The 20,978-nt window shown below is 50.5% G+C and overlaps 2 protein-coding genes across 7 annotated transcripts in view; one reads left to right on the top strand and one right to left on the bottom strand.

Annotated features, from left to right (window-relative positions):
* The window catches only part of LOC101175742 (carboxyl-terminal PDZ ligand of neuronal nitric oxide synthase protein), a 364,946-nt gene extending 344,460 nt beyond the window's left edge, over window positions 1-20,486 (top strand). For 3 of the 6 annotated variants that reach the window (XM_030824046.1, XM_030824048.1, XM_030824045.1), the window contains 3 exons: window positions 746-898; window positions 15,593-15,920; window positions 16,825-20,484. In XM_030824046.1, coding sequence (XP_030679906.1) covers window positions 746-898; window positions 15,593-15,920; window positions 16,825-17,326 — 983 coding nt within the window. In that variant the 3' untranslated portion in view covers window positions 17,327-20,484. Of the gene's footprint in view, window positions 1-745; window positions 4,172-11,273; window positions 12,743-15,592; window positions 15,921-16,824 lie in introns of those variants that run through there. The other 3 variants (XM_030824051.1, XM_030824050.1, XM_030824049.1) reach the window with 2 other exon arrangements.
* SPATA46 (spermatogenesis associated 46) lies at window positions 7,585-11,192 on the bottom strand. The gene is made up of 3 exons (XM_030824052.1): window positions 10,401-11,192; window positions 9,007-9,120; window positions 7,585-8,333 (listed from the first exon to the last, which is right to left on the bottom strand). The coding sequence occupies exons 1-3, from the start codon at window positions 10,501-10,503 to the stop codon at window positions 7,765-7,767; spliced, it is 786 nt and encodes a 261-aa protein (XP_030679912.1). The 5' UTR covers window positions 10,504-11,192; the 3' UTR covers window positions 7,585-7,764.
* Window positions 20,487-20,978: the final 492 nt, after the last annotated feature.

Here is a 20,978-nt window from a genome sequence, read left to right as displayed (position 1 = left end):
TCTGCTGCAGAAAAATGGGATGCCATTTTACAGATGAGGTAACAGACTCAGGGAGGTTAAGTAACTAGCTCAAGGTTATAGGCCTAGCAAGGAGCAGAGCCAAGATTCAAACCTCGATCGGATTGCAAAACTGTTCCGACTATACCAGTGGTTCCCCCAAACCATCCCATGAGCTCTTTAAAAAATGCATCTTACTGGGTCCAACCTACAGAGATCCTGCATCGTTGGGTCTAGGGCTAGTCTGGGAGCCTGTATTTTCAAAGTAGCCCAGAGGTATGGATTGGAAACCAGTGCCCTTTACCACCCTGGAAGCCTCTCTGGATTTTCCAGATTGTTCATTGAAACTTTGCTGTATCCTAATTAATGCTTATTTACATGATTGTACTAAAGGTTACCACAGGCTTCTAACATGGTTCTCTCAATTGGTACCTTTTTCCTACCACTAACCCTATTCAGAGCCTTCAGTGGCTCCCAGAACCATCATATGGTTCTCATGTCCCCGCCTTTACCATGTCCCAAAGCTCCTCCCCTCCAGCTAGGTGTGTCTGGAGCTATGTGGGGGCAGGAGGAAGGGTGAAGTGTTAAGAGATCCAAAGTCTGGGGAGGTGCTGCTAAGCTGGTCTGGGAAGGGCTTTTGCTGGGCACGGGCGGGCAGAAGGTGGGCATCCCAAAACAGAAGGCGGGCATCCCAAATCAACAACCTTGCCTAACGCTGCCCCTCTGCTACCTCTTGTCTCCCCTGCAGTGGGCTCCCAGGACAGCTTGCTGGAGATCACCTTCCGCTCCGGAGCCCTGCCCGTGCTCTGTGACCCCACGACCCCTAAGCCAGAGGACCTGCATTCGCCGCCGCTGGGCGCGGGCTTGGCTGACTTTGCCCACCCTGCGGGCAGCCCCTTAGGTAGGCGCGACTGCTTGGTGAAGCTGGAGTGCTTTCGCTTTCTTCCGCCCGAGGACACCCCGCCCCCAGCGCAGGGCGAGGCGGTCCTGGGCGGTCTGGAGCTCATCAAGTTCCGAGAGTCAGGCATCGCCTCGGAGTACGAGTCCAACACGGACGAGAGCGAGGAGCGCGACTCGTGGTCCCAGGAGGAGCTGCCGCGCCTGCTGAATGTCCTGCAGAGGCAGGAGCTGGGCGACGGCCTGGATGATGAGATCGCCGTGTAGGTGCCGAGGGCGAGGAGATGGAGGCGGCGGCGTGGCTGGAGGGGCCGTGTCTGGCTGCTGCCCGGGTAGGGGATGCCCAGTGAATGCGCGCTGCCGAGGAGAATGCCAGCCGGGGCCCGGGAGAGTGTGAGGTTTCAGGAAAGGATTGAGATTCTGCTTTGGAGGGTAAAGTGGGGAAGAAATCGGATTCCCAGAGGTGAATCAGCTCCTCTCCTACTTGTGACTAGAGGGTGGTGGAGGTAGGGCCTTCCAGAGCCCATGGCTTCAGGAGAGGGTCTCTCTCCAGGACTGCCAGGCTGCTGGAGGACCTGCCCCTACCTGCTGCATCGTCAGGCTCCCACGCTTTGTCTGTGATGACCCCCTACCCCCTCACTCTCCCCATCTCCATGGTCGCGACCATGAAGGGAAGCCATCCGTACCTTCTCAGGTACTTTGTTTCTGGATATCAGGATGCTACCAGTTGCCTAACCCTCCCCCTACCTTTATGAGAGGAATTCCTTCTCCAGGCCCTTGCTGAGATTGTAGAGATTGAGTGCTCTGGACCGCAAAAGCCAGGCTAGTCCTTGTAGTGTGAGCATGGAATTGGAATGTGTCACAGTGGATAAGCTTTTAGAGGAACTGAATCCAAACGTTTTCTCCAGCCAGACATTGAATGTTGCTACAAAGGGAGCCTTGAAGCTTTAACATGGTTCAGGCCCTTGGTGTGAGAGCCCAGGGGGAGGACAGCTGGTTTGCTGCTCCAAGTCACTTAGATCTGATTCTTGTTTTGAAAGCCCTGCCCTGCCCACCTCCTGCCTGTAGCCCAGCCCATCTAAATGGAAGCTGGGAAGTGCCCCTCACCTCCCCCTGTGTCCTGTCCAGCTGAAGCTTTTGCAGCACTTTACCTCTCTGAAAGCCCCAGAGGACCAGAGCCCCCAGCCTTACCTCTCAACCTGTCCCCTCCACTGGGCAGTGGTGGTCAGTTTTTACTGCAAAAAAGAAAAAAGAGAAAGAAAAAAAAGAGTGAATGCAGGCTGATAGCTGAGACTGTGAGGCTGTTTTTGTCCACTCTTTTGAATCACTGCCACTTGGGTCAGGGACCACAGCCATTGCCACCCTTGGCCCATCTCTCTGGGTGCGTGCCTTGAGCACACCTGTAAAAAGTGCCATGTGCAATTGTCTTATCTTTTATGATCTAGGCTTTGCCTAGGGATCACCACTCCTTAATGGGCTGGCTGGGGCAATGAGGAAAAGCTCCTTTGCTCATGTAAGGCCATAAGTGGCTGTTAACAGATTTTCAAATGCCTGAAGAGATTGCTGAGACCTGCTAGAGTCATATGTTCAGGGAATTAAGTCTTCATCCTAGACAACAAGGTACAGATGCAAACTGCAGTATTATTGGAGGGTCAATCGGCAAGGATATGATTGTCCCAAAATGGAGTTCATCGACCCTAGCTTTGCTTTAGAATGTTTACAAATAAAAGTGCAGTCCTCTTCTAATGGCCACAGTTGGTTTTCTCATAGCCCAGAAAGTCCAAATTAAAGGAAATAAATTCAGTTTTATGTTAGCCTTCCTTGGTGCATCAGGGTGTCAGTGGAAATAGGATCGGGTGGTGTGTGTGTGTGTGTGTGTTTTGTGTGTGTGTGTACACATGTGTTTATATATACATGTGTGAGGGAAGGTGTGTACATATATGTAGGGTTGTGACCAGACAGAAAAGAGTGGGGATCTCCAGGGTGTTTGAATCAGCCACAGATTTGTGTTTTCTAACATGCATTTAGTTGGAGAGGTATGGTTCTGTTTGTTTTGTTTTGATCTAATTTGCCATTGGAAATAGGTACAGTTACACAGAGAAGGAAGAACCAGGAAAGTGAGATCCATGAAACTAAATGAGCAGCTGTCAGAATCCAGTGTGGCTGAGCTTACCTGGCTTATGAAATCTAACCCAGGGTTCCTTGAGTCCAAGACCGCTTAGATTATTAAGATTTTGAACTTCCAGAGGAGTGAAAAGTCCGTTTTCTGGACGTAAGCAGGAGCTGAGGATAAAGCCAGAGGCCAGTGGATTAGGTGTATGAAATGTGGATAGAGAGGGCTTGTGTGGGATGTGGCCAGGGAGTGGGTGAGGAAGGCCATTTCTAAATGGCCTGTAAAAACTTGAGATTGGATAGAGGAAACGAAATGGAGAAATTAAAGAATTGGAGAAATTAGTTATCTGTGTTGCTGACTTTGGGACCCATCCAAGACTCTTGCCCTTGGGGTGTTCCATGGTGGTTTCTTCCCGCCTGGGCCCCTCCCTTTCCCCAATTCAGGCCCTCCCTGGAGGACTAGTTTGTGTACTGGCGTCCTCCCTAGTGGACCCAAACCAGTGCATACTTGGTGTGTGGAGATGGGAGACAAAGGACAGATCTAGGAGCCTTGAAGGATCACCAGCCACCGACCCTCCATCAGGGCCAACAGGGCAGGAAAGGGAACATTGCAGACCTGATTTCCCAACGATGTCACCCTGTCCTCCCTCCTTGCTTCTTGCTCTGCTAACTCAACTCTGCCTTCCTCTTTTTCATTCTTCTACTCTGCCCTATATGGAGGACAAATGGACACCAGGGGTGCTAACCTTATTGGTGCCTGCCCCAGCCTGCCCCAGGTGCCAGCAGACTCTCGTGCACAGGAGGCTGCCACAGTTATGGAGCCAGGAAAGAATTTCTCCACACTGGATGGACTGTATATTGGGATTAAAAATTATATTCCTTATATTCCTGCTTATATCAATGCTTTCTCTGTAAAACCTCTTCCTAGCCTCATTTCTCTCAACTGATCTTGTTTAGGAGTTGTATTCCTTTTATTTACTCTTTGCTTGACTGCTTCCTCCTAACCCTCTACCCGCTAGCACTCTAATTCCTAAAGCTGTTGTGTCATTAACTCTGTTGGATCAACTCTCTGGGAAAAGATTCTGTTAATGTAAGTGCACTTACTCCCTGGATGTTGTCACTAGTCTAGTGGCTTTTGCTAAATAAACCTTTCTTATTTCTAAAAGCTTTTCCATTGTCTTTTCTTGCTGCTTCTATTCCACCTGCTCCTTCTCTCCCCCTCACTTCCACCCCACTTCCCAAGCCAAGTGGCATCAGCTCTGTGACATGGTTCCCAAGGGTATGGGATTGAGGAAAGATTCACAAGTTCCCTGTAGGAGGAGAGGAAGATGGTGGCTTCATTTGCACTTTATATAGATCAGCCCTGTGGGATCAGAGGTATCAGTGGTTCTTAACTAGGGATGATTTTGCCTCACCAGGGGACATCTGACAATGTCTAGAGATGTTTTTGGTTGTCACAAAGCTACTGGCATGTAGTGAGTGAAGCCAGGGATACTGATCAATATCCTACAATGCACAGGACAGCCCCCCACAACAAAGAATCATCCAGCCCAAAACGTCAGTAATCCCGAGATTGGGAAACTATCGTCTATACCCATTTTTGCTGACTCTGCCAATCCCAGGTTTTTTCAAACTTCAAATATCATTAGAATACGTGGGTAGTAGCAGCCAGTTTGTTTTTTGGTTTTGGGTTTCGGGGCCTTTTGTTTTTTGGGTTTTTTTAAGGCAGGGTCTCACTCTGTCGCCCAGGCTGGAGTGCATGATCATGGCTCACCACAGCCCTGACCTCCCTGGGCTCCATGATCCTCCCACTTCAGCCTCCCAAGTAGCTGGGACTACAGGTGTGTGCCACCATACCCAGCTAATTTTCATATTTTTTGTAGAGACGGGTTTTGCCATGTTGTCCAGGCTGGTTTCAAACTCTTGAGCTCAAGCAGTTCTCCTACTTTGGGCTCCCAAAGTGCTGGGATTGCAGGCATGAGCCACCTCACCTGGCCAGCATGAAGTTCTGAGTGCTTGAAAAATTACTACATCGTAGGTATTTGCCAATATAACTGTATAATTGTATAATCAAGATTATTCAGCTCATGCCTGTAATCCCAGCACTTGGGGAGGCCGAGGCAGGTGGATCGCTTGTGCTCAGGAATTTGAACCAACCTGGGCAACATGGGGAAAGACTGTTACTACAAAAAAATAAAAATAAAATAAAAACATAAAAATTAGCCAGGCATGGTGGTGAGTGGCTGTGGTCCAAGCTACTTGGGAGGCTGAGGTGGGAGGATGGCTTCAGCCTGGGAGGCGGAGGTTGCAGTGAGCCGAGATCATGCCACTGCACACTCCAGCCTGGATGATAGAGCGAGACCCTGTCCCAAGGGAAAAAAAAAAAAAAAAAAGATTATACTATTTCACTGACTTCATGACTAAATGCTTGAAATATGTAGTTGGTAGAAGTCTGAATAGGCCCATTCCAAAAATGTTCATATTGGGGACAAAACAGCTCCTCCTCATACCTACCTTGTGGGGGATCATGGTATCACTGTGACACAGCTCAGCACAAAGTCCTGACTCATGGGAATGTAGGCTTCCCTACAAGGAGTACAAATGAAAGGGCAGAGGAGGCTGGTAAAGGAGGGAGTGTTTGAGGAATGAGGAGCTGTGGGATCGCACAGAACAGACTTTAGAGAAGCCAGGTCACTTTGGCTGGAACTTTTAGCCATTTTGCAGGCAGAGGATGTGTTAGGCCTGATGCTTCGTCAGGCCCAGGCTAGAGAGAAAGTTCAAAAGGTTAGATCAACTGGGTTCACATGCCCTCTGTTCTTTTCTGGCTAAGTGAACTGAACTGAGTTTTGTATTCTCATCTCAAAAATGGGGATAGCATAAGCCATACAAAGCTACTATGGAAAGTAAATGAGATTGCATTTCAAAAGCACCTGGTAGAGAGTGCCTGGCAGTGACCCAGGATACAGCACAATTTCCCTTTTAGGGAGCTTCCTTCTACCTGCACCTGTGCTGCTCAGTACAGTGCTGGGTGCTTTTTCCTGCTCTGCTAAAACTTAGCTCTGTACTGAGAAAATTCCTGGGGTTACATTGATACAACATTAAGTGCGGAATGTGGAAACGCCTTGTCTTTAGGGAGAAGACACTAACCACGAACAGCTGGCAGGCGGGATGGGCACGTGCCATGGCACCTGGGCTCAGTCCCTGGCCTGATTGTTTTCCTTCTCGTGGCGTGTTCTATGCCTGTTGTACAGATGCCATAGAGAAGGGAGCATGGGGTTGACAAAGGACAGGAGACAACAGTAGCTCAGAGTGAGGATTAAAAAGATTGCCCAGAGCCACTCATCTGCCCTTTCAGGGCACAGGATCCTGGGAATTATGTCAGGGCTGCCTGGAGACCCCTGCACACTGGACTGGACAGGTTGTGACCTTGTCCTGGCTCCCAGCCCAGCTGGAGCCTGGCAGTCAAGCGGACTCTGGGATGCAGGCTGGGTGGGGCTGGGGACAGAATGGGGTGAGAAGCATGGCTCGAGGGCACAGGGCCACAGTGGTCTCACAGCATATGATGTGATGGGGATCGAGCCCAGCCTCCCTCCCACTCTGTGGGGAATGAGAGAACCACAAATGAGATTTTAGCAGCACACTGATAAGCAGAGCAGCTCTGCTAGTCCACAGATAAGACTCCGGAGGAAAAGCCTTTGGGAGGTGAGGGAGGACCCTCCACGCCACCTGCTGGCCAAGCCCTGAGGGAGGCAAAGACCAGGGGAGGGTTTGTGCCAGGGTCCCTGCAAGGTGGTGCCCACTGCAGTGGAGGGGCCGCTGAGTCATCAGGAAGGTGAAGCAAGAGGTAAATGAGGCCTGAAAAGATGACCAGCAAGCATTTGGTGCTTTTTAAAAACCACATTACAGTGAAGATAGATGTCCTTGCTGCATCCCTGATGCTTATCCATCTTTCTGGGTCAGATGGACCAGGAGGTTCACTCAGAAATGGAAGCAGAGTCAGGGCTGCCCACTGGGCACATTACTTGGTAACAGGAAGCAATAGGTTCCCACGTTTACCTGCCTATTTTCACCTGGCTCAAAGCAGCCATGAAAAGACGTCACCTGGGTCAAAACTGATTCTATTCTGCTCCAGCACTAGATGGCTGTTCTAAGTGAATGATGGTAGCACCTGTGAGCTCAGCCCCGGGTGAGCTCAGCCCCATCTGCCTCTTACCTGCCTTATACTCAGAGGCATATTGTCCTCCACATTCCCCCGCCCCCAGAAGATCTACCATCAAAGAAGCCTTTAAAACCACAGAGATTCTTCCCCATGCAAATAGGAAAGGGCATCCAGCCCCTTCTTCCCAGGGTGGGGCAAGGACTGACCACATAGGGACCAAGCAGAGGCCAGAATCCTAGAGCAGTGCTTCTCACAGCTGAGCTGCATTAGAGTCACCTGGAGGGCTGGTTAGAACACAGACCGCCAGCCCCAGCCCCATAGTTTCTGATTCAGTAGGTCTGAGGAGGGCCTGAGAGTTCCCAGGGGGTGCTGGCATTGCCAGCTGGGCACCTTACTTTGAGAACCTCTGCCTTAGAGGATTTTCCCAAACTTCAGGTATTGTCTTTATTTTTAAAAGAGAAAGGGGAGGGTGTGTGCCTGGTGTTGCTGGGCAACCATTAGCCAAAGGTGATGGGAGCCGGGTGCTGGGAAGGACAGCAGGCTGTGTGGGGTGACCTCAGACTGGACAGAAGGCTGTGACTAACTTTATTGGCATCTCCCTAGAGACATAAGTAGGCTTCACCGCCAATTTGCCTAAGGTGTTCAGCAGGACTATTGAAGGCCTGGCAGCTGCCCGAGGAGAGCCTGTCTCCCATCCGGGCCTTCTGCTCCTTGCTCCAGAGGCCTTTGAGCTTGCGGTAGTACACCTTGCAGCTGAAACCCTCCCTGAAGCCCCTCTTGATGTGGCTCTTGAGGAAGTCCAGGGTGGGGTACATGCGGCAGCAGGCCACACACTTGTAGCCATTCTGCTGTGCTGGGTGCCACCTGGAAGCCATTAGGATGTCCTGGGATGTGATGGAGTCCAGGCCATGCCTGGATTTCTTGGTGGCTTCTCGAGGGCAAGTGTTCTCTGGGGAGGAAGAGGACGAACAGATGCTCTTAGGCATGTCCTCGGAAAGACAGTTGTCCCACTTGCCCTCATCCTGCTGCACCTCTGGGAAGTCGTAGGCCTCCAGCTGGCTCTCTTTGTCTGCACACACGAAGTAGCTGTAGGGGGAGAACCAGGGCCGGTAGATAGTGCAGTTCCGCCTCAGCTTCTCTCCGTGCTGGGTGTCCCCCAAGCTGCAGTCTGCAAAGGAAAGGACCAGGTCTGAGTCTCTGGCAGGGAGCAGTGGAGCCGAGGATGCCGGAGCAGAAAGGTAAGAAGGCAAACATCAGGCATGACCTCGGTTACCTCCACCCCACCACGATTGCAGTTCTGAGAGCAGACGCAAGACGGTGGGAAGAGCAGCCGAGGGCATTTCTTCTCACTGCATTCTCTTTCTAGGGGTACAAAGGGCCGTTGGATCTTGGGGCAGGAGAGGCTGCTTTTAGTTGGTAAGCCTTGGTATTTGTCAAGGCCTTCCCTTCCTGGAGACACCATGTCCACTGACTCCTCTAAGGATAGACACAGACAGGTGACCCAGTGGACAGCCAGACCGGCGGCCTCCCACAATCCCTCTTTTCGCCACCCACGGTTGTGACCCTTTTTTCAGCCTCACTGCTCATCTTGATCCCTCCACAGCCCACTCAGCCAGAAGCTGCTCTTGAACACCAGTTTCAGAGACAGGAGAGGGGAGGCAAGGTGAGAGCCCCAGGCCTGTGGGTGTCTACCAAAGGAAGAAGGGCCAGATAGGAGGCTACAGGTGACAAGGCCGCGCATGGGGGTCCAGCTTCCAGACACCTCTGCTTCCTTAGGGAAGCAGCCCCTTTTCATCCCTAACCTCTCACACATTCCCGCCCGGAGTCAGTGAAGGCCTCACCTGGTGAGAGCACTGTGTTCTGTATCCCTTGCCGGACAGTGATGCTTTGGTACTGGGGTGGCAGGGCCTGAGCTGGGCTGGATGCCTCAGTGGGTACTGCTGTCTTTGCAATGTCTGGGTTACAGAAGAAACACTGATGAGCTGAGCAAGGTTGGGATTCCACTTCCTGGGACTCCCCCAGGCATACCTAGGGGCTCAACCTCTGTACTTCAAGGCATCTCAAAGCTGAAACAGAACAGTGACCTCTCGAACTCAGCCAGGCAGAGCTATTCTGGATGACATCCTGGGGAATTCTGAATGGGGCCATTTCATTCATGCCTCAGAAAGATCCTCTGGAAAGTGGGATTTATGATGTGGCCCAGATGACACCTCTCTTCTGGCCTGCCCCTCACCTAACCCTCCTGCATCTCATCACACGGATGACTTCTCTCCACAATGCCGGTCTCCTAGGCATCCTGGGACCCAGAGTCACAGGCTCCAGAGCAGTGTTCCATGCCCGCTTTGAGGATTGTCCAGTTGAAACATTTCATACCCACAGTCAGGGTTCCCGTGGGCCATCACAGCATGGCACACCCTGGAGTGCTGACACTTGGACAAAAAGCTGACCTGCCTCGAGTCCCAGAATAGCAGCTGTGTTCAGTTTGGGGGACAAATTTATAAATGTCATATATATAAACAAATGGATGCTTAGGAGGCCTACTCCACTGAGCAGTACTTCTCCACTTTACTGTGCATAGGGATCCCCTGGGGATCTGGTTAATAGCGCAGATGCTGATTCAGTGGGTCTGGGGTGGGAACCTGAGATTCTGCATTTCTAACAAGCTCCCAGATGATGCAGATGTGCAAGTCTAAGGACTGTATTTTGAACAGGGAGTCCTCAGGGTGTCCAACTTTATTTCATGACGTGCTCATCAGTTTACCCTGCTGCTTAGGCGTCTCTGATTTGGCTAACTCCTAATCCTCTCCAAGCTTGTCAAAACAGAGCTAAAACTAGTTTCTACTCTATGTAGACATACTGCCACCTTGAGATTTCATGCGCACTCTAGGGGGAAAAACTTGATGATAAATGGAGGCTGAGGCAGGAGAATCACTTGAACCCAGGAGGCGGAGGTTGCAGTGAGCCAAGATCACATCATTGCACTCCAGCCTGGGCGACAGGAGTGAAACTCTGTCTCAAAAAAAAAAAAAAGTTTTCGCCTTTCTTCCCTTACCAAAAATCAATGCACAGCAGTAACTACTTACCACAAATGCAGCATTTTGAAAAATTATTTTCTCCCCATTCGTAATTTGACTTTCTCGCTAAATCGTGGTCCTATAACATGATCTGGTAGGGTACTCAATTAAAAGCTTCAAAAAAACCACATCTTTGTGGCCCTAGTGGCACCAGAGTTTACCTGGCAGGCTGGTGGCACGAGAGAACATGATGTCGGGAAAAGCACTCAGGGTGGAGGAAGAGATTGGAGGCCCAGAGATGCTGAGGAGTGAGAAGTTCTCCATATTCTGACCACTGCAGGGTACAGAGATCACACGGCTGCTCTGGAGAGGCTGGCTGGCTTGTCCAGAGGATAAACATTCTGAGCACAGTTGATGTCACAAGGCACATGATTCCACTACCAACTAGGTTACCCTTTGGAAGATGAATGGAGTCTACTGCAAGCAAGATTAAAATGTGTAAAGATTGTTTTTGACTTGCCATTGCCCAGTGGCAGGCCCTGATAGAGAATACCCAGAGAGAAGAATATAGTAGAGATACTATAGTGATGCTGTCTGTTTGTCCTCTTTTGTCTTTATTATCGTCAGTTTTCTGCGTCAACACTGTCTACCCCCAGCCCTCCAGCCCTGGAAACCTCTGTCCTGTCTGAATAATCTCCTTCCTTTTCTTCTCCTTTATCAGCCTAATCTCTGTCAGCAAATATTTTTATTGTTTTGTTTTAGTTTGTTTTTTTGAGGTTTATATATTTTTCACATTTTCTTTGGAAATTCAAATTTGTAAAAGTTACAGAAATAGGCTGGGTGCAGTAGCTCAGGCCTATAATCCCAGCACTTTGGGAGGCCAAGGCAGGTGGATCATTTGAGGTCAGGAGTTCAAGACCAGCCAGACAAACATGGTGAAACCCCGTCTCTACTCAAAATATAAAATTTAGCCACGCGTGGTGGTGGGCACCTGTAATCCCAGCTACTTGGGAGGCTGAGGCAGGAGAATCGCTTGAATCTGGGAGACAGAGGCTGCAGCGAGCTGAGATAGCGCCACTGCACTGCAGCCTGGGTGACAGAGCGAGACTCTGTCTCAAAAGGTGCAAAAATAAAATGAATACAAGGAACACCCTTACGCCCTGTATCCAGATTTTCCTATTAACATTTTACCCCATTTGCTGTATCTGTCCCCTTCCTCCTGCCCCCTGCCCCATGTGTATGTGTATATACTTGATTTTTTCTCTGAACTATTTGAAGGTAAGTTATAAACACTATGTCCTTTTATACCTAAGTACTTCAATGTGTATTTCCTAAGAATAGGGACCAAATATTGTTTTCAGTGGTTGGTGCTCTTTTTAGCAAGCGACTAAAACACAAGTGGGTGGCTTATTCACTACTATGTTGCTCATTGCTTAAGTCAGTTTGATGGGGAGACTCTGGGACTCCAGAGAGGCAAGGTTGCCTCTTTGTTTCGCTTGTCCTATAACAACTTTGTGTGCTAGCGAGGTGTGGAATAAGGCGAAAGATGATTGTGACACTTGGAAGATAAGCTGAAGGCACCCCTTTCTAGATTATCACAACCTGTCAACTAGATACAGAACAGGGCTGCAGATCTAAATGGCAGGTATGTTTATGCTGCATGGGGAGCTATGGCCGCTCTGGAAATAGTGATGGGCTTGTTTTGCAGTGCCGTCGAGCGTGTGTGAATGGAGTGTGAGTTAGCTTCTGCACGTGAGAGCCCAGAGTTGTCTTCCTGTGTGTATTTATTCACAGTACTGAAACATTCGAAGGACAATGGGAGAACATGATTCCCCTCGTGTTCCTCCCGGATAGCCTGGTTTGGAACATTAGCGTGTATTGGCAAGTAAGTTGAAGCCACATACTTTGGCAGTTTGGGGGGTATCAGCAATTTCTTTTGGTCCATTATGGTGTAGAGAAAGCTCGTGAGTCTGGGCATCAGCTTATGTGACTTCTAACCCCACTCCGCCATGAGCTACCTGTGTGATATTGGGCAAACCTCTCTGCTACTTGGCTTTCCCATGTTATTAGTTTAGACTCTAAACTGGAGTGGATGAACATCTTCCTGGCTAAAACCCAGTGATTGACATGTGGAGAATAGCATACTTGTGAGTGATGCACACAGGACCCCGAGGACTTGGAACTGCATTCTGTCTTGACCCATCACATTTCCCCCACTGCCAACTTCAGACTCTCCCATTGGAACCTCAGACTTAACGTAAAGGGGGCTCAAAATACTGGGTGGAAATATGGGAGGTGGAATCTCTCAGTGCCTGTGTGGAGTTTTTAAAAGGCGACCCGGTTTTGGTTTAGTCACTGAAAAGTTTGTGGAAGCCTGGTGGTTCCAGGGTGTGCACCACTCCTTGTAGCAGGTCCCCTGTCTTGTGTGCTGTGTCCTCCCGAGGTATGCTGGTGCTGGTGGCCCAGGCAGGAGGTGACACTCTCAAAGTGACTGGTCACTACGTAAAATGTGTCTTTCTCTTGTTTGTTTCCCACCTGCTTTCCGAGCCCCTTTCTCGGACAGGTAAGATATCCTGTTTTTTTTGTGGATGACTTACATCCCCAGATGCCCTCCTCTGCTTGGGTGTGTGCATGTTGGGGGGTACTGTTGGGAGGGCCACCTGGCTGGGGTCCAGTCATCTCTCTCTCCTCCATTGCCATTATTTTCTGAACCATCAAGCCTCTAGTCCTGAAGCAAGAGAGATAATACGTGGGGGTCATTAGCGTCATCATCAAGAAAGGGACCCATTGCATGTCCTCAGACATAGGGATAAAGGGACCCCCAGCCAGAGCCCCACTTTCACTTTGAATAGAAGGGCAGTTCTCCAGGTCTGACCTCTAGAGCCCCTGAAGACCACTCCCATAGAGGGGGTTTTGAGTGGTTTGTAAAAATGGAAAAAGACTTGTAAGCAGTTTCCCTACAACGTCAGTCCATCATGCAATTTTTAAGAATTCATATAAAGGTCAAATTCAATTAAACAAACTTATTAAATGCCTACTATCGTGCAAGACCCTAAGCTGGGCATTGTAGAAGATAAAGAAACACTTCAGACGCTATGGCCCTCAAGGAGCTTACCGTTTTAAGACAAGGTGTATTTACTGGAAAGACTTAGACAAGGGTAAAGGGAGTGCATGGTAGGCTATCTTTACATTACTTGAGAATTCAGTGCATTACAGACCATGTTATGAAGGGTAGAGGGCAAAAAATACAGGAAATCCCAAATGGTGCATAATCCAGAGTTCCGTTTATTACGAAGAGTGTTTTAAAAATAATAATAGCTTATAATTTACTAATCACCTTGACAGGTGTTTTTGGTGCTTGCCTTTTTAAAAACGAGTATGTCTGCTCTGAAAAGTCACTTTAAACCAATAAGGAGACCATCAGGGAAATGTCTGATTTGGGAAGTGGTGGCAAATTGCCTTCCCCGGGCATTTCATACAGTTTTATTGTTGTCTATGTACTTTCTGGTTTGGGGGAAAATAGTTAAATGGTTTGGTTTCCAAATCTTCTTTGCTAGTTTGTAGATGACATGATTAAAGAGAATAAGAAGGATGTGGGACCTGACAGGCAAATTGTGCCAAAGTGGATGACGTGGCAAGATACACACTTAGGAGAATCATCAGGAGTTGATGACCCTGCTTGCTGTGGAGCGAGCTGGAAGCTTCTGCTGGTGTGGTGGGTCTATCCGGAGCCCAGCCAGCTCAGGCCCTGTGTCCCAGGGATGCTGTCATGCTGTTCCCTGGCAGGTCCTCACCCTGCAGTGGTGAAGGCCACAGGGCTCATCCGCAGAGAGTAGTCTCCACTCCACTTCCCACAGGTTTTCCTCTCTGCCACCCAAAGGCCCTTAGAATATGGCGTATCTAGGTAGTTGGCCTAGAAAGGATAGCACCACTGAAACCACAAGAAAGGTTTCCACTGGCCCAGGATGCAGCAGTGCAGGGCAGAAAGAACTGCTTTACACAAAAATTCAGCAGAAGAAAAAGTACACCCTAACCCCAGTTACTCTTAGAAGAGGCTCAGTGAGAATAGACACTTAGCAGAGGTGTTGACAAGGAAAGGAGCCTAGTCATCAAATGATCGAGCAATCTCCTTTCCTCAGACTGACAACATATCTGGGGTAGTTGGTGTAGACAGAAACCTTTAACCAGATTCCAAGGCCTCAGAGTGGGTCTGGCTGCCTGATGACTGAGCTGGATTTCCAGATAGGGAGAGGATGGCCAAGTGTGAGTGTGTGGACAGCATGGCTTAGAGCCTGGAGCTCCAGTCATTTCAATAACAAACTTTTAAGCTACCACCTTGGCCACCACAGTTTTCTATCTACAAAATGGGTTTTGGCAATTCAAGATCTGTATTGAGCACAGCTATGTACCAAACTCAGGCTAGGTGTTGAAGATACAAAGATGAATGAGGCATGGCCTCTGCCTTGCAAATCTTTACAACCTAATAGGTTTATACCCAGCTCTTTGAGTTAATTCAAAGAGGATCCCTACAAGAAGGACCATGTACCAGGCATATATAGGCAGCTGTTCCATGATCTATAGCAGGGCAAAGTTGTGGACAGAGCCCTGAGCTGTGGGTTAGAAGGCCTGAGTTCTAGCTCCAGCCCTGCTAGTATTTAGCTGTGTGACCTCAGGCACAGCACTGCATTACGCGGAGTCCTGCAGGCTTCATCTGTAGGTAGATATCCTTCCACACACCACCTCCCTAGGTGGTTGTAAGGATTAAGTAAGCTGATGTTCACTGGGATCCTCGTGCTTCACTGGCACCGAGTACCTATCCATTTGGTACAAACTGATTCTGAACCACCACTTAGCACCTCTGCAAGAGTTGGCCCACTCGCTCAAGTCCCACCTCTGTAGACCTGAGGAGCTGCTGCCCCATTTTTGGGGAGAATATGTGCTATACTCATGGCCTTCAATGGGGAGCTTCTAACACCAAGCGTCATCCATGCCGTCCCTTCACCAGCTTCCAACCCACTGAGAGCTCAGCACGTGCTTACAGCGATGTAAAAATGTCATGTTTCATTGCTTCATCCTCATTTTTTCTTTACTCCAAAGGGCGTGGTGACTCCAAGGTAAAGGGGCCAAGCCCATGAGTCAAGGAGGCAGGTTTACAGGAACAACTTTATTTTTTTATGGCTAGCATTAGTCACTGATTAACTTGGGTGGGACAGAGCTAGAATTTCTAGTTCCTCTCCCATCAAGAAAACTGCACTAGAAAGTTCAAGAGTGTCTTTGCTGGCTCTTTCTTGAATATTTCCAAAGCCTTGGAAGTTACAAGTTTTGGGTGTGGGATAAGGAAAAACTGAATGATAGAGCACAGGTACCACTCCCCTTTCCTCATCATGTCTCTCTGTCGCCTTTTTGTTCATAGTTGACCATGGCATGTTTGAGAATTTGAACACAGCCCTCACTCCAAAGCTCCAGGCCAGCCGCTCCTTCCCCCACTTGTCCAAGCCCGTGGCCCCCGGCTCTGCCCCTCTGGGCTCTGCTGAGCCTGGGGGGCCAGGACTCTGGATGGGCAGCAGCCAGCACCTCAAGAACCTGGGCAAAGCCATGGGGGCCAAAGTGAATGACTTCCTGCGGAGAAAGGAGCCCTCCAGCCTGGGCAGTGTGGGTGTGACAGAGATCAACAAGACTGCAGGAGCACAGCTGGCCAGTGGGGCTGACGCGGCTCCAGGGGCTTGGCTAGAGGATGAAAGGTGAGCCCCTCACCCGCCCAACATCCATGCCCCTCTGTGGACCCACTTGAAAAGGTACAGGGACAAACTGCAGTGTCTCCACAGGAGAAAAGCCCCGAGGGAGGGGGTGTGAGATTGTCCTGTACTGAAAAGCTGCAGGATCAGGCCACGTTCTCGGGAGCTGGCTTCACCTTCTGCAGCCACAGCTGAAGGTTGCTGAGTGTCCACCATGTCCTCAGCTCTGTGCTGCAGGCTTTAGTTGAATCGTTTTGTCTAACCCTCCCAGCAGCCCTGGGAGGTAGATGATATTTCCATCCTGCAGATAACTCACGTTCAGACAGGCAAAGTAAATAGCTTGAGGTCACAAAGTTAGTACTTGGCAGAGCTGGATTTGAACCCAACTATTGCCCAGAAGTTCCCCAGGTAGATTCTGATGCCCAGCCATAGCTGAGAACCTCTGCCCTAGCCCGTTGCTTGTGGAGAAGCCTGCACCTGTCAGAGCCCACTAGGGCAGAGTGGGAGAAGCCCCCTGTAGCAGCCCTCCTGCTCTTCCCTCTTCTACCAACAGGCTCTTTCCAGGCCTTGTTTTAAACACGTGTGCATCTGAGGTGGGAATGCCCTCCGCAGGACTTACTGCATGGGTTCTGATTTGACAAGCTTCACCAGCGGTCTCTATCCTGTCTTCTAGAGGCCAGCACTTTGTGCTGCTCTGAACACTGAGTGAGCATGGACCAGGCCAAAAGCTACTGTTATGCTGAAGTTGCTAAGGCCTACATGCCAAACCAAGAACCAGAGCCCAAGGAGTAGAGCACTTATTGGGTGGGGTGGGTTGAAAGTGCAGTTGGAGTTGGAGAAGCAAGATGGCAGGTGGATTGGTGTCTTGCTGTCCTTAAGGCATGTGTGTTTATTGTCATTAACCTTACAGGTCAGTCCTGCAAGAAGCATTTCCTCGGCTGGATCCTCCACCTCCCATAACCAGAAAGCGAACCCCTCGGGCCCTGAAGACCACCCAGGACATGCTGATTTCATCACAGCCTGTCCTGAGCAGTCTGGAGTATGGGACAGAGCCATCACCTGGGCAGGCCCAGGACTCCACTCCCACTGCCCAGCCTGACGTCCCAGCAGACGCTTCACAGCCAGAGGCCACCATGGAAAGAGAAGAGAGAGGCGAAGTTCTGCCCAATGGAGAGGTTTCCCTGTCAGTACCTGACCTAATCCACAAGGATAGCCAGGACGAATCCAAGCTAAAGATGACTGAGTGCAGAAGGGCCTCCTCCCCCAGCCTTATCGAGAGGAATGGCCTCAAACTCAGCTTGAGCCCCATCAGCCTGGCTGAGTCCTGGGAGGATGGCAGCCCCCCTCCTCAGGCACGGACCTCCAGCCTCGACAATGAGGGCCCTCACCCAGACCTGCTGTCCTTTGAATAGAGCCTCTGCTCTTTCCTGCTGAGCTCTGCCCTTGTCTTCCTGCTGCTTTCTCCTCCACTGCGCACACTGGCCCTGGCCCCAACTCCGCTGCGCCCTTTGTCTTCCTTGTATGAGGCACCAGCAGAGAGCCAGTCGTCCATCATGGGATTTTGCAGGACTGGAAGTCCTTGAGTAGTTCTAGTTAAAGAGTCTATCTGCAGAATGGCTAAAGGACTCAATACCATTTTGAGCCTAATTTTCTGTAACCTCCTCTGAGTGGGCTGCAGCCCTTGGACATTAGAGCTCTTCCACTCTTGAGCTTGTCCTGCCTTCTCAGTGAATTGCAGGGCCACCAGCCCAGGACGATGGATCTTGCAGGAATTGTCTTTGCCTGTCCCCTACGTGCACCTCCTCCCCTGCTGTTCTCCCTCCCACACCCCAGTCCCCTCTCTCTCCTCCTTGATGGGTCCGAGGCCTCTGGCCTCAGCGGGAGCAAGGCTGGATGAGGAATGATGGGTTTGGCTTGATGATAGGCCATGGCCTAGAAAGCCACACACCCTGACCACAGCCCAGCCATGGCTCCTCTTGGTCCCAGGACAACGCAGGCCCCTGGTTGCCATGTTTGTTCTGCCTCTGGGGTGGAGGCCAGAGGAGATGCTTACCAGGCCTGAGACCTTGAGAGTTCACCCAGGGTTTGAACCCTGCCACCCAGGGTTCCCAAGGTTTCCCCCCATCTGGTCAGATGTCAAATACAAAATGTGGGCATTCTGCACAGAAGGAAAGATGAGGCTTCCCTTGCTGAGTGTGTGAAGACGGGGAGAGCCAGGCCCCAGCAGATGCAGCCGAGCACACTCTGATTTTGTTTTTGGGGGAGGGCCCAGGAACTTGGGGTTGGTCTTGGCATTCAGGGCTGGCGCTAAAAACCCAGAGCAGAAGCAGGGAGAAGGGAGTGAGGATGGGACAGAGAAGAGCGATCACTGGGGATCAGAACAGCTTTTCAGGGGCCACCTTGCAGCCTAAAATGATGCCATTTCAGGGCCTGGGCCTGCTGTGAGAATCAGAATGAAGTGTGTGCAAGATTGGAATGTGAGAAGAACTGTGGGGGTAAACCAGTTTTAATTAAGTGAAAGTGCTTTGTGCTTGTGCTGAAGTTGCCTGGGCCTCCTGCAGCTCTGGACCTCACTGGAGCGGCCCCGCACTGCCCTTCCCTGCCTTTCTTTTATGCTGATGCTGGTGGGCTTTTTCCTGCTTCAGGATCCGTGTAAGGGACTAACCAGGTTCATCCAGCCTTAACTGGTTCCTGCAACCCACTTTTAGGTCTCCCACCAGGGGTCCTATTGTGCTGTCTTCCTGTGGCCAGCAGACCCTGTAAGGGGGTGACCCTAATCCTGGGGCTATTTGCAGCAAGAGGAGGACATTCCTTTTCTTGAACAAGGTGGCCGGTTCCCTGGGAGAAGGCTGGGAATGACACGTCCAGCCAAGGCAGGCAGTGCAGCATCCTCCTCCTGGGATTCCTGTGGCCTCCCCTGTTCTATTCATTGTTTGGCTTCCTACCCATAAGCTCTGGGATACCCAGGGCTTGCTTCCCAGCTCTTCTCATCTCCAAGCCTCTGCTCCCCTTCCCACCACCGCTGCCATATAAAATGGCCATGTTAGCTCCTACAGAACTAGGAGCCTCAGCAGGATTGCTAGGATGTGGGTGCCTTCCTGCATTCTTGCTTCTGCAGCTGTGTGGCCTTGCCACGGCCCTCCCACCACTTTCCCTTCTACCTTGCCTTCTATTGTCTTCCTTCTCCCAGAAAGCCAGGTTTCACCACGTGCTCACCACAAGCTGTCTCCCCTGCCTCGTAGGAGTCGCTGCAGCAGGGCACCTCCAGGCCCTGGTAGAGTGAGCAGGGCTTACATGTACATTCTTTCTCACTCCAAAGATGTGATATCTGACCCTGATGTCAGAGAGGAGGTCTCAGGACTAGCATTTGGGGTCCTGTGAGTTATCCCAGAATGGTTTGGGGTATCACACAAAACACCAGAGCTGAAGATAGGGATAGAGTCCCCAAACACACATCCTGGGAGCAAGCCACTTCATCTGAGCTTCCCATACCAGGAGCATGGTTTGTGCTTCGATGGGAAACTTAGCAAGCCCCTGCACTCTGGGGCTTCTCCTCTTCTGGAGCCCAGGGTGGCTCTGGCCTGATGATATGGCAGCCATAGGTACAGATATTGCAGGTGCAGCCTTTCTTAAGTACCCTGCCTCCACTCTATAGCCCAGCTGCTGCTGGAGTCCAGGACCTTAGACCCAGGATGAGCAAAAGGATCCCACCAGGTTGTCCAGGACCATTGCCAGGGTGACCCCAGAGTTCTTCAGACTTGTGTCTGATACTGAATACAGTGCCATGGGACCCTGCTCCAATCTAACTGCCTACAACCCGCCCGTCCCCCTGCTGCAAGGGTGATGCTGCTACCTCGGGAGGCTCTCTGAGACTGGTGTCTGGTCTTAGATGCTGCAGATAGTACCTGGTGCTAGGGTCTAGGTGCTGCCCAAAGCCTAGCAGGAATAGCTACTACTCATCCTGCAGAGGCCTTGGCCCAGACCAGCTCTTCCATCCAAAGCCTCACCTGGTTTCCATGTCCATCTCAACAGTCTGGCCTTCCTGTGACTGCAGTCTGGCCTTCCTGTGACTGCAGCCTGGCAGCCACACCCCCAGTAATCCCTCACAGTGAGTCCAGCTTCTCTGGGAGCTTGGCCTTCAGTTAGCCCAGTCCATGAGAGGGCAGGGTAATGAGGAGTAGAGGACCTATCTTCTCTGTCCACATAAGGAAGTTGGGACCACAAGGTCTTTTATCTCCTTGTTACTCCCCAGCCCCATCATAACCTCCTACTCAGCACACAGCTTTATCCTGGTAGATTATAAGGTGAGCTTCCAGAACCTGGCAGGAGGCTGGTGTATCCCCCTGCACAGGGGGAAGTGTATCTGAATGTCGTGTATGTGGCTGATATGGAAGACATACGTGTATGCAATCCATCAGCCTTTAAAGAAGAAGATTGGCTGTAGTTCAGAGGAGGAGGAGGAGGAAGATGACAGATCTATTCTGAGTATTTTTTAGAGAGTTAATATTTATATTTTTAGTAATTTTCTGGTAGAAGGAAATTGCACAATAAAATGATTTGGTTTGGTTTGCTGGCTTTGTCTGTTTTTTCTCCTGACTGATGGGGAACAGTTGGTTTCCTCAAGGCTGACTTGTTGGCTGGAGGGTGTTGGAATTTTCCTTTGTAAGCCTGGAAAAGTGAGAAATGAGGGAGGTAGAATGTGAGGAAGATGGGCACTACCGACACGTCCAGCCTGAACCCTTGGTGGGGAAATGACTTCTGAGGATGTGCCATCATTGGCTCCCCTGGCTGGCCACTGTGAGGGGGTACCTCTGCCAAACCAACCTATCACTGTTTCAGGGGCGCCATCATGATGTGCACAGGCAGGACCTTCCTTGGGAGGAAGTTGGGGGAAATGGACATGGCCATCGGATCATCCTCTAGGGCACTCATTCTTTTCCTGAGTCCAAAGCCCTCTTCCGTCAGGAAAGGGATGGAGCTTTGCATTTGCGTGTGCACCTTCTTCCAGAGAGGAACCAGAGCTTCTATCGGCCTCTCAAAGAGTCATCAATAAATGTCAGCGAT

The sequence above is a fragment of the Nomascus leucogenys genome, chromosome 12, assembly GCF_006542625.1.
Source record: "Nomascus leucogenys isolate Asia chromosome 12, Asia_NLE_v1, whole genome shotgun sequence".
Taxonomy (NCBI): Eukaryota; Metazoa; Chordata; class Mammalia; order Primates; family Hylobatidae; genus Nomascus; species Nomascus leucogenys.
This window is presented reverse-complemented; position numbering and strand designations above follow the sequence as displayed.